The sequence below is a fragment of the Salvia miltiorrhiza genome, chromosome 5 (assembly GCF_028751815.1).
Source record: "Salvia miltiorrhiza cultivar Shanhuang (shh) chromosome 5, IMPLAD_Smil_shh, whole genome shotgun sequence".
NCBI lineage: Eukaryota > Viridiplantae > Streptophyta > Magnoliopsida > Lamiales > Lamiaceae > Salvia > Salvia miltiorrhiza.
The window spans coordinates 46153006-46166102 of NC_080391.1; the positions used below are offsets into that span (position 1 = coordinate 46153006).

Consider the following 13097-nt stretch of genomic DNA (forward strand, 5'->3'; position numbering starts at 1 on the left):
ATTTATCATTGATAATAGTATATTTACATGTTTAATAGGACAACAAAATCATGAAGAATCAAAAGATGCAATTGATTCGCATTGTATTGAAGACACTCGGCATGCAATTGGAATTTCATAATTTTAATTGACTTTGTTGTTTTTTGATATAGCAATATGCATTTTTTTTAACAAATTCATAGATTTTAAAATTCATTTTTTTAATATGATTATTTATAAAAATTTGTCGATTTTAATATAAATTTTTTAATGTGATTGTTGATTCGTTATTCCCATATTTGACAAAAAGTATAAAATATTTCATTTACAAGTTATGTTTATATATCCTAATTAATTCAATCAACATGGAAATCTTAATATTGTAGCAAATGCAATCCAAAAGACGCAATCAATGGAAAGCATTAATGTTGGACAAAATTGAAGAAGAGCCAACTCAAGAGGAAGAAAAGAAACATTCACCCAAAAAAAAGAAAAAAAGAAAAAAAGAAAAGAAAAATAATAGCGTCTAGAAAGACAAAAATCTACGATGGAGTTGAAGTCTACAAAATCACAAAAGAAAAAATAATACTCCCTCCGTCCCTGAAATAAGTTCCTCTTTTTCCATTTTGGGACGTCCCCCAAATAAGTTCCTCTTTCTTTTTTTTCTATTTTTGGACAACTACCCCACCACTAATAATACTTTATTTATTCTTACTTTTCACTTTTTCACCACTCCCAATACTAATTATAATACTTTTTCACATTTTCACCACTCTCAATACTAATTATAACATATTTTTCTCCACTATCAATACACTTTACCATTTTCCTTAAAACCCGTGCCGTCCCCAAAGAGAAACTTATTTTGGGGACGGAGGGAGTAGTAGCCAAGAAAGAGTTTGATGAATACATTGAAATTACAAGTGACGGCGATTTGCCACTGAACAACATTCTGAGATCCTTAATCGTCAAAATCAAACAAGAAAAGATTTAAAATTCGTCTTGCTCCTTACTTAGATAATTTATGACATTTTTCATAGATCTGTTTGCATTTTTATTTAGACGATATTATTTTTTTACATTTAAATTTATTCATTAATAGTTTTATTGATTACTTTTTAAAATTTTAATTATAGTTAAATGAATAAGACAATTTCATAAATACAATTAATTAAAAAAATATTCAAAACTATATAATAATATTTATGTATTTATTTTCATAGTATAAAATCGTATATGTTAAGCGTGCATCGCACGTTCTCACTGCTAGTCTTATCTAAAGGCATGATTTCTAATACTACAATTCATTAAAATTTCCGATTTGATTTTATTCCTCATTAACATATTTATTCAAACACGAACTCCCATTAGTTCGATTTTATGACGTCAAATGGCATGCAAATCATCCCACCATCCACCGCCAAATCGACCCCCGTCACAAACGCCGCCTCATCCGAAGCCAGAAATGCCGCTGCTTCCGCCACATTCTCTGCCTTCAGCGTCACCCCTTTCAAGCTAGTGAAAGGCCCAACATAATTCTCCATATCAGCAGCCGTCAGAATCCCATGATTGGCGACTATCGGCGTCAGCACCCCCCCCCGGCGATACGCTGTTAACCCTAATTCCGTGCAGCCCAAGCTCCATGCTCGCCGACCGCATGAGCCCCAACACCGCGCGCTTCGACATCACATAGTCCGTCAGGTTAGCTCCGCCCTTCTCCGCCGCCGTACTGGCGGTGCAGATAATAGCGCCTCCGGTTCTCAGCTCCACCATCTTACGCGCCGCCTGCTTCACGCACACGGCCATCCCTCGCGCGTTCACACGCATCACGCGATCGAACTCCGCCAAGTCCAACTCCAGGACACTTTGAGCGGAGCTGCTGGAGATGCCGGCGTTGCTGAACATTATGTCGACGCCGCCGTAGGTTGCGGCGGTCCATTCTATCATGGCCACGACCTGTTCCTCGACGGCGACGTCGCAGTGGATGTAGCTGCATCGCTGCAGGCCGATGGATTCGGCCACGGCGTGGCCCTTCTCGGATTGGATATCGGCGATCACCACCGCTCGTGCGCCGTATTCGGCAAAGAGTCGAGCGGTGGCCTCGCCTATGCCGCTGGCGCCGCCGGTTACGATGGCGACCTTGCCTTCAAGCTTTTTCTTATTGAGTAAATTGTTTGCCATTTTTGAAAATTTTACTAGGATGTGTTTCAGAGGATAGTGTGGATCAAGGGGTGTATATATATAGAGAGACACAACTATAGAAGAATAGAAATAAAACTAGGGTTAAAAAAGAATAATAGAGACAAAGCAAAGCAACGAACGAGGGTGGATCCTGGCCTAGTTTCGTGGTGTGTCTTCCTAAAATTAATATTGAAGCAAAAAAGTTCACTGTTCGACATAAATAAAATATAGTATAAGAATGAATTGCTATTTTCGTCCCATTAATTGTCATATATATATATATATATTTTGAATTGTTCTAATAACATTGTTTTATTTTTATTTTTGATAATGTTACACTACAAATAATATAATTTTACACCTTTATAAACTTTTATTATACTAATTTAACTCTTTTTAGTGTCCAAAAGAAATAAGATAAATTTATTGGCACTGAGGGAGTATTAGTTTGAAATTCTTTGATTTGTTTTGCATTAATTAACTGGCGGCGCGCATTAACAGCTTGAAACGACAAAGAAAGGATCTTTTGCGCTGGAATTAATATTTATTCACGTGGTTGTAAAGTTTGTAATTTAAAGGGTTAATTACGTGAAAAATCATGAACTTTGGTCGGATTTTCAAGTTTGCCATGAAATTTTTTTTTTTATCAAATTTTCCCAGAACTTAAGGGATTGATCAATTTTTCCATGATTTTCTAAAATCTCCAAATTGAGTGCTGACATGGCATTTTTAAGTAACCTGAAAAGTGACATGGCGTCACCGGCGGTGTGAATCAAAACGACGTCGTTTTGAGCCCAAAACTCTGTGTGTGTGTGTGTGTGTGTGTGTGTGTGTGTGTTAGTGGTCGAGCTCGCCGGAAAGAAGGTTTTTCGTCTCCATGGGCAGAGCTCTTCTAACCACCTGGTACTGCGGAGGGGAGCGGCGGATCTGCGAGATGGTGGGGGAGGGCGGTGGAGAGAGAGGTGTGGTGTGGGGGAAGGAAGCGAAGGGGGCGCAAACTCTAGTGAGGTGTGAGGTCGGCGGCGCGAGATCTGGGGAAGAAGAAGATTTTTTTAGGGAGAAGAAGTCGACGGCGGCGATGTATGTTTGGGGAAGAAGAAGAACGAGGGACGGAGGTGACTGGCGCGACGGTGGCAGGGGCGCCGGATCTGGTCCGGGTGCCGGAGGCGGTGGTGAGGGAGGCAACGGATCTGCAAAGTGGTGGTGGTAAAGACAGCGTAGGGGCGGCAGATCTGGTGTGGTGGTGGTAAAGGCCGCGAATCGGAGCAGCGGAAAGGGCGACGACTGGCGCGACGGCGGATCTGCAGGGTTGGTTAGGGAGGCGGCGGCCAGAGCAGAGCAGTTCAAGGCCAAAGCAGAGACCAGAGCAGAGCAGCTCAAGGCCAGAGCAGAGCAGCTCTAGGCCATAGCAGAGACCGGAGCAGAGCAGCTCAATGCCAGAGCAGAGACCAGAGCAGAGCAGCTCAATGCCACGTAGGCGCTATGTCAGCTCGGTATTGCCACGTAGGTGCCATGTCAGCTCGGTATTGCCACGTAGGCGCCAGCTAAAACCGGACCTTCACTGGAGGTAAAAGTCGTGGCAAAATTGATCAACCCCTTAAGTTCTTGGAAAATTTGATATAAAAAAAAAAGTTCATGGCAAACTTGAAAATCCAACCAAAATTCATGATTTTTCGCGTAATTAACCATAATTTAAACTTTTTTTCACCTACAATTTGTAACTTCTTTAATTAATTAGGCGTTGCTACTAATCTAAATAATTAATGATATTTAAATCCTTTTGAATTTTATTCTGTCTTGTTTTTTTTTATAATTAAATTATACAAATAAACAAAGAAAGCGTTTGCCGCCGGTAAACGATTCACCGACGAGAAAATTACCGGCGGCAACCGCCGCTGGTAATCGTTTTTCCGGCGGCTGCCTCACGATTACCGATGGCAAATCTCGCCGGTAATCGTGCGTTTTTTTTTTTGTAGTGAGACATCTAATATAGGTCAATTTTAAATAAATTTTATAATTTTTATTTTAAAAATATTTCATTCTATACTCTATTTTAATGAAATGGAATTCATAAATAATTTCATAAATTTATATAATAATGAATTCCCGTCGAATTTCAACGGGTTATTTACTAGTTTATGCTATAGCAATCCTAACACTCCTAGCAGTTTTATTAAACTGACATCTTATTTTTTCATAGATAAATATGATCATTTATCATTAAAAAAATATGATTTTAATGGTCGAAAGTCTATAAAAATGAGAAAAAAAAATGATTGTTAATATAATTTACGGATCAATGATCAATTCAATTGATCGTTATTTAAATAGTCGTTAGCGATCGAAAATTTTGCGCTTTAAATACTGATTTTGATCGTAATTTCTATCATGTTTTATTTTTAACAATCGAAATTTTATTTTTAATTACCGAAAATTCAGGCTTTAGAAAAAAACCTAAAAAATAAAATCTCATTTTCAATTGTAGCAACTCACCTTTTTATCCCAGTGGGTCACTCCATCATAAAAGTGCTATAAATCAAGTGTCTAATCAAATCACATATATACTACAATCAGAATCGATCACCTATCCACCGTGGGCAAGCATAACATGCCCACTACTGATGTGGCAATTTTAATTAAGAAAGAGAATTAATAAATCTTACTTTAATTAAAATTATCTTACTATAATTATAATTGCCACATCATAGTGGGCATGTTATGCATGCCCACGGCGGGTAGGTGATCGTTTCTGATACTACAATATATGTAAATTTATGTGTAATTGTATGATAGTTTATAAATCACATACTACAATATATGTAAATTACAAATGGAAACTTACCATCCTCATTAATTAATCGTTCAAGTCTAATCAAATCACCTGAAACTTAGAAAGATGGTATCTATATCTATATCTATATATATATATATATATATATATATATATATAGGGGCGGGGCTAACCTACGGAAGGCCCGGTGTGAAATTTAAAATCGGGTCCTTTTTATAGCTAAAAATGTATGAAAAATATAAAACAAAAAAATATATATTACTAAGCGCTAGTTTATTATTATTATTATTATTATTATTATTATTATTATTATTATTATTATTATTATTATTATTATTATTATTATTATTATTATTATTATTATTATTACACTATAAGCATGTAAAAACTAAAACATTTACTTGAGAAGTGTTGCTCTCCTTGTAAATTTTGAAACAAAATCACTAATAACACTTTGATCATAAATTTCACACGCCACTTAATGAAGGAAAAGAGCCCCAAAGCAATAAAAATATAAAATTATACCTAAACAAAATCACTAATAACACTTTCATCATCAATTTCACGCACCACTTAATGAAGGAAAATGACCCCAAAGCAATAAAAATGTAAAATTGTAACTCTCAAGAATCGAACCTACATCAACAAGATTCCACATAACTTGAACAGAGCATCTTTCCACTGAACTAGTTAATAGAGGTTATTTATTTTTAATTATTTAAGTATATATAAATATATAGACCTATATATAATCGGGGGCCCTCAATTTTTCGGAGCCCTGTGCGGTCGCCCACCCCGCACACCCTCAGAACCGCCACTATATATATATATATATATATATATATATATATATATGAAACACCAGTTTTTTGTTCGAGTCAATTTTTCTCTTTCCTTCCACTATGTATTTTTTCATATTTTCTCTCTCCTCTCTCTATCACACGTTTTTTTCACTATTTTTTTCATACAATTTCTCTCTCTTCTACTCTCTCTTACATACTTTAGTGATTTTCTTAAAAAAAATTAAAATTGATATATGGAAAGATATTCTATATATATATATATATATATATATATATATATATCTTAAATTAAAGATAATGACAAGATCTTTAATTTGGTATAAAAATCATAAAATATGAATTTGAAACAAATAAGTTATTGTAATTAAAAAAATTATGGTAATTATTTTTCTCTCTCCTATTTCTTTTTCTCTATTCTTTTATATTTTTATCTCTTCCTTTTTTTGCACTATTATTATTGTTGTTATTAATATTATATCGAAATTGTTTTATTGTAATTTAATAATTGTTGTTATTATATATATATTTTCTCTCTCTCTCTTTACTACAAAATTTATCTCTTATCTTTCATCTTTTGATAAAAAAAATTAATTTAGAATGAATAAGTTATGATAATTTAAAGTTTTAAAATATCAGTATTTTGTTCTTTCCTCTCTACTTTAATGAGTGTTAATTTTCTCTTTAATGACATGTTTACTTTTTTTCGTATTATATTAATTAATTTTTTTTTGTATTTTTAGATAAAAATAAAGTAAATATCATGTGTTTGTGTTTACATATATATTTTTAATTATAATAGTTTAAATGTAATAGAGGTGAAGGAATATATATTGGTTCATTTTATAACTCTTTTTTTTAAATAATTTTTTTGTATTAATGTTAATTTAACTTTGTAGATGAAATTAGTATATATATTAAAAAATATAATTTCAAATTATTATTTTTATATTTGTGAATTATTTATTTATTATGATGCATCAAACTTTATAATTATAATAAAATATAATGCTAATTTTCATTATCAAATGATTATTAATTATTTAATAACTATAATTGTCATTACACTTTATACAAAGTTGAAAATTTACGTTTTCAAATCTAAAATTTTATTGAGTAATTGATGTCGTTTAATTTCGATACTCGCCGTGCATCGCACGGGAGATCGTTCTAGTAAAATAATAAAAACATAGTTCAACAAACAATTAATGAACTAGTATTGACAAAATTGTATTTACTTAATTTAATGAATTAGGCGATTAAGTTCCGCAGAGTGGTTAGGCAATTCCTAACTAGCTGGTACATGCAAGTGAAAAATATGTATTGATCTGAGAGATATAGCATGGACAGTTGGTATTAGTACTGGGACGTAAAAATAATGACATTAAAAATGGATCTACATGATATTAAGCTCTATGTCATATATAGAGTATGTATCATATTATTCCTCTCGTACATTTAGCCATTCTCATTGTTAATTACAGGTGTGTTGACATGAGAAAGTCAATGAGCCTTGCAGCCAATACAAACAAAGATGAACATTCACTCCCCTTTAATTTCTTATAAAAGAAAGAATTTATGAGCTGTGCATGGGGTTAAAAAATGTGGAGCATTGTGTGCGCATCTTCTTCTACTTTGCTTACTCAATCAACAAACCCTTACAGTCACAGCAATGCCCTCCCAACCCAGCCATCGCACTCTAAGCTGTTCCTTACAACTTCAGGTGCAAACAAATTTCACACCATCTTTTCAATTATATTCCTAATATGTACTCGTTTATTAATTTTTTTGTTTTGCTCAAGTTATGATGGTTGACTATTTTGAGCAGCAAGACGTGGGAAGATCAAATCAATGCAGATTTCTCCAAAGAGAGAAACTGATCCCAAGAAAAGGATAGTGATAACTGGAATGGGCCTTGTTTCTGTTTTCGGAAGTGACATCGACACTTACTACAACAAACTGCTTGATGGAGTGAGCGGTATCACTCCCATTGACAGATTTGATACATCAGATTTCTCTGTTAAGATCGCGGGTCAGATTCGCGACTTCTCTTCTGAGGGATACATCAACGCCAAGGATGATCGTCGTCTCGATGATTGCTGGAGATATTGTTTGGTTGCAGGCAAAAAGGCTCTTGAGGATGCCACCCTTGGCAAACAACTACTTGCTGATACAGCTGTGAGAATTTATTACTTTGCACGCCATTGTTTTTAAAGTTTGAAATTATAATTCATGAAATTTAATTTGATTGAGCGTTGGCGCAGATGGACAAGACGAGAATGGGAGTGTTGGTGGGATCAGCAATGGGGGGCTTCACGTCTTTCAATAATGGAGTCGAAGCCTTAGTTCTAAAGGGGCATAAGAAGATAACTCCATTTTTCATTCCGTATGCAATAGCAAACATGGGGTCTGCGCTGCTGGCCATAGACACCGGCTTCATGGGGCCCACTTACTCCATTGCAGCAGCTTGTGCAACTTCAAACCACTGCTTCATCGCCGCTGCCAACCACATTAGACAAGGTGAGGCAGATGTGATGGTGGCCGGTGCAACGAATGCTACAATCACTCCACTCGGACTAGGAGGTTTGATAGCCTGCATAGCCGTGTCTAAGAGAAACAACGAACCACACAAGGCATCGAGGCCATGGGACAGAAACCGCGATGGTTTGGTCGTGGGAGAAGGTGCTGGTGTGTTGGTATGTACACCTATATTTGTACTAACTCACAACATTTGTAGTATCTATATAGCTTAATTAATATAAATTGATAAGATAATGGAGAGCATGGAGCATGCCATGAAAAGAGGAGCCAAGGTTTATGCAGAGTATTTGGGAGGTGCAACTACCGTTGATGCTCATCACATTACAGAGCCACGCCCTGATGGCCTTGTCGCCGCATCAACCATAATCAAGGCTTTGGAAGATGCTGGAGTCGCTGCTCAAGAGGTAATCCGATTCATTTTTGTGTGATTCGTACATAATGAAACTAAACTTATACCCACTCGTCTCATAAAAACATGAACATTATAAGTGACACGAGTTTTAAGAAATATTAGATAAAAGTTTATTGTGAGTGAAAAATGGGTCCGACTTTATAAAAAGTAGAGATAAAAAGTAAGGGAGCAATTGTGGTGGTTTACTGTACCAAAATAAAATGTTCATATTTTTGTGAAACGCCCAAAAATGACAAAATATTCATGTTTTTGTGACTTGAAAGATTAACTATGTGAATGCTCATGGAACATCAACCTATGCCTACGATTTGGCTGAGGTTAGAGCCATCAAGAACGTATTCAGAAACACCTCTCACATGAAGATGAATTCCACAAAGGTTTAAAAATTATTTAATTTCCAATAATTATAATATATATCAACTTTTTTTTTATTTGAAGAATTTGTTTTCATCAGTCAATTATCGGGCACGCACTCGGAGCGACCGGTGCGTTGGATGCAATAGCGACGATTAAAGCAATCAACACTGGCTGGTTGCACCCTACACTCAACCAAGATGTAAGCTTTTCTGCGAGTCTTGTCAAAGTCATGTCATTAATTGTTTCCTAATTCAAAGTGTTAACTAATTAAACTTATGTGTAGGAGTTGGAGGCTGAAGTCACCATTGACACTGTCCCAAATGTAAAGAAACAGCATCAAGTGAATGTTGGTATAAAATCCTCTACTATTTTTGAACCAAAATATAATTAATTAACTAAAAAGTATCATAATATGATGCTTATGATTATTGCAGCCATATCCAACTCATTTGGCCTTGGAGGCCAGAACTCAGTTGTTGTATTTGCGCCCTTCAGCCCATAAAAGGGCGTCACATTGTTTTTATATATTCTTATTTTTGGTGTATGAACTTTCTAATAATGTATAATTATTTGATGTTGCGCCGAAACTCGTCGTTGAGACTTTGAGCAAATGAAATTTGTATTTGTCTTATAGTCACTATATTAAATTTTGTTAATGGCAAGTATATGATCGAACCCACCCTGTGTATCTTGCTTTTTGAAGTCACGATCGATTACAATTATAAGGGGGGTGCACTTTGGTCTAAGTGCAAGAAACTCGTATTTGACTGAAATTGAAAGACTTTGACTAGATGAAACAACTAAAATACACTAACAGAAAATGCTGCGCTAACGACCAAAAATTCAGTAGTTAAAAATGAAAATTCAGTAGTTACAGCGATTAACGACCGATTTGAGTGGTTGTTATTAGGATGGTCGTTTGTTTTTTAACGACCTAAAATTCGATCGTTACAAATATTGATTTTGGTCGTAAATTTTTATTATTTAAATTTTTAACAACCAAAATTTTCTTTTAACGATTGAAAATCAGGTCTCTAAAAAAAAAAAAAAACTCATTTTCGATTTTACCAATCCAACTTTGCCCCACGAGTCTTTCTAATGTATTTTGTAAACAGTAGAGTACACCTTGATAAACTTCCTAGTGGGTCACCACTCATGGAACTAGAGATGTCAATCAGGCCAGCCCACCGGGTTTCGGGCCAGCCCTATCGGGTTTCGGGTTAATCGGGTGCGGGCTAATCGGGTTGGAGATTTTGTCGGGTTATAAATTTTCAACCCTAACCCTAAATGTTCGGGTTTCGGGCTAGCCCATCGGGCTAATCGGCTTAAATGCGTAAAATAAAATAATCATTTGTATTTTGTTATTTTTAATGATCTAATGTATAATGTATAAAATATACATAGAAATCAAAGATATAAATTAATTATATAGCAAGCATGAAATGCAAAAATATAAGATGTTGAAAAAAACATCAAGATTGCATAACATATAAAATAAGTTGATAACAATAAAATGTTCAACTTTGTTAACGAAAAAACAATAAAATATCCAATAATAGTTTGAATTCATAGAAGTAATGCATCTAAAAAATATAGAAAAGTGAAATGATGAGACTTTATAATATTTTGTTATTTTTTTATTTTTATATCTAAATATTTAATATTAAGTATTCGGGTTTTGGGCTAGCCCATCGGGTTAGTCGGGCCGGCCCTATCGGGTGCCGGGCTATTCGGTTACGGGCTAATCGAGTTGAAAATATGCAACCCTAACCCTCTCGGGTGGCGGGTTAATCGGGTCAGCCCACGGGTTTCGGGCTAGATTAACATCCCTACATGGAACTACTCTGAGTCGAGCACGATTAACTTTGAATGTTTCTTTTAAATAGTTGCTAGTGTGGGAGATGCATATTATTGTTATAGTTTACAGTTATCAATTCATTTAAGTTCTTCTTCATTATGTAGTCTCATTCATATATACTCTTAGAATATGCCGAGAAAGGTATATAGACTTGTGGTGCCGGTGGAAAGTGAAGATAGAAATATCGACTGATTTTAAAATAATAAAAAAAAATAAAAAATTTAATATTATCGTTGTTTGTTTAAAGAAAGTTAATATTATCGTCAAAAAATTCTCATCGATTTCAAAAAATAAAAATAATAATATTAAATTCTTTCCAATTTTAAAAATGAAAATAATATTAACGTCGAATTTAAAAATTACTATTGACGAATGACTTTTTAATTCTTACAAATAAACAATTCAAAAATTAAACAAAAAATAATAATATTAACAATCGAAACTCCGTCGTTCATAGGTGCAAGTGTAACTGTTGTGCTTGTTTGTTATCGATTACGATTATAGGTCCTAGAATAATGAGATATGTGTTATCCATATTTCACGGTGTTACGAACACAAATTCACTCAACCCTTAGTTATCAGACCCCTAATTATTGAGCCAAAATGAATTCTTAATTCAAGCTATTTGATCCGGCCAGAGTTCCCACGAGAAACTTGAGTTATGTCGCTCTGCCCAAACCGCATTACAAACAACAAACTCAAATAGCCAAAAACATATATACCCAAAGGCATTTCACCACTTTCCTGCACAAGTCGTATTACTCGAAATGAGAGATCTATACACTTTGACTCAGCTATTAGTTTTAACCCAACTTTGCCCAAAATATTATCAGTCAATTAGTACTTCAAGTTTGCCCAAATTTTATAGCAATTATGATTTAGTGTTTCGGGCACACGCACACAACGACTTTGCCCAGACTAAACCTCATAATTTTACATTCTCATACCTAGATAACTTGATTTTAGCCTATACTAGTAATTAAACGTTACCTATACAACCGATGAGACCTTGCTCTAGTGGCAAAGTTGAGGCACCCAAAGACTCTCCTTTGTGAGAGGTCTTGGGTTCGATCCCGTTTGACGGCGATGTTTTCCCACTTTAAGGTGGTGATGTATTATTGTTTGTTTGTTTGATTGTTTGTTGGTCCCACACGCAAGGCGTTCTCGCCTTCGTGTGTTTTCCCACTTTAAGGTGGTGATGTATTATTGTTTGTTTGTTTGATTGTTTGTTGGTCTCACACGCAAGGCGCACGTGTGTTTTCCCACTTTAAGGTGATGATGTATTATTGTTTGTTTGTTTGATTGTTTGTTGGTCCCACACGCAAGGCGTGCATGCGGTGATGTCTTCCCACCGTTGTGTGGTGTTGAGGTCCCGTCTGCGTACGGGTTGCATTAATAATTGTATTCAGATACCTCTTGTCACTTGTAACTTCAAAAAAAAAAAAACTTTACCTATACATGATGAAATAAACGAAAGCAAAATAGGGTAATATTATAAAAACTTAGCTAAAAAAAAAAATTAATTAGTATTGACTTCTTCGATTTACTTATGAGAATGTAAATAGGACATGCAACTATTGTTGTAGATATATATCCCAAGCTTTAGTCTATTCTCCACCCTCAAGAAATTGCTAATTAGTAATGTGACATATAACATAGATAGAGGTGGATCCAAAAATTTTATTAGGGGATTAAATTTATTAAGTATAGAGCCTGAAAGTATTTATACAAGGTTTGGGAGCGGTAGTCTCCGAGCCAAAAAAAATTGGACAGTCCGTATAATTCATTTTTGTATCTAAGTAGAATCTTAATGGGCTTAAGACTTGGACTCAACCACTTACTATAATAAATAATTGTTCTAATTCAATTGATCCAAGAACAAGTGCATTGAAAGCACATAAAAAGATCTATGCATTTTTGAAAACTTGTTTCATATTCTACAAAAATGAACTAATTTTTATTATTAATAGTTCATAATCTTACTTTAATTAAAGAATTGACTCAAACTCTGCATTGAAAATTAACTAAGAAATGAATTGAAAACAAAAATAACACAAATTTAACAAACTAATACTCCCTCCGTCTAGGCATGGCAATGGATCCTGGACCCGGTCCAAATCCGCGGATCCAGATCCTTTTTCTAGGATCTGGACCTTGTTAAAAATGGATCTGATGGAT

General features: G+C 34.8%; 2 protein-coding genes across 2 annotated transcripts; one reads left to right on the forward strand and one right to left on the reverse strand.

The window, feature by feature from the left end:
• Positions 1-1169: 1169 nt before the first annotated feature.
• On the reverse strand, positions 1170-2226 carry LOC131024556 ((-)-isopiperitenol/(-)-carveol dehydrogenase, mitochondrial-like). The gene is given in 2 exon segments (XM_057954072.1): positions 1170-1577; positions 1579-2226. Coding segments are annotated over 2 exon segments (813 nt in total). The 5' UTR covers positions 2161-2226; the 3' UTR covers positions 1170-1346.
• A 5011-nt stretch (positions 2227-7237) lies between these two features.
• Positions 7238-9698, forward strand: LOC131024551 (3-oxoacyl-[acyl-carrier-protein] synthase I, chloroplastic-like). Its single transcript, XM_057954067.1, has 8 exons — positions 7238-7474; positions 7580-7929; positions 8016-8447; positions 8523-8696; positions 8968-9081; positions 9159-9260; positions 9345-9411; positions 9496-9698. Exons 1-8 carry the CDS (start codon positions 7354-7356, stop codon positions 9561-9563), a joined length of 1428 nt encoding a protein of 475 aa, XP_057810050.1. The 5' UTR covers positions 7238-7353; the 3' UTR covers positions 9564-9698.
• The last annotated feature ends 3399 nt before the right edge of the window (positions 9699-13097 follow it).

Excerpts from the sequence above, each read along its gene's own strand:
- LOC131024551 (XM_057954067.1), top strand. The coding sequence starts at position 7,354 with ATGTGGAGCATTGTGTGCGCATCTTCTTCTACTTTGCTTACTCAATCA. Across the intron at positions 8,697-8,967 it reads CTGGAGTCGCTGCTCAAGAG|ATTAACTATGTGAATGCTCA; the intron begins GTAATCCGATTC and ends GTGACTTGAAAG. Across the intron at positions 9,412-9,495 it reads ACAGCATCAAGTGAATGTTG|CCATATCCAACTCATTTGGC; the intron begins GTATAAAATCCT and ends TGATTATTGCAG.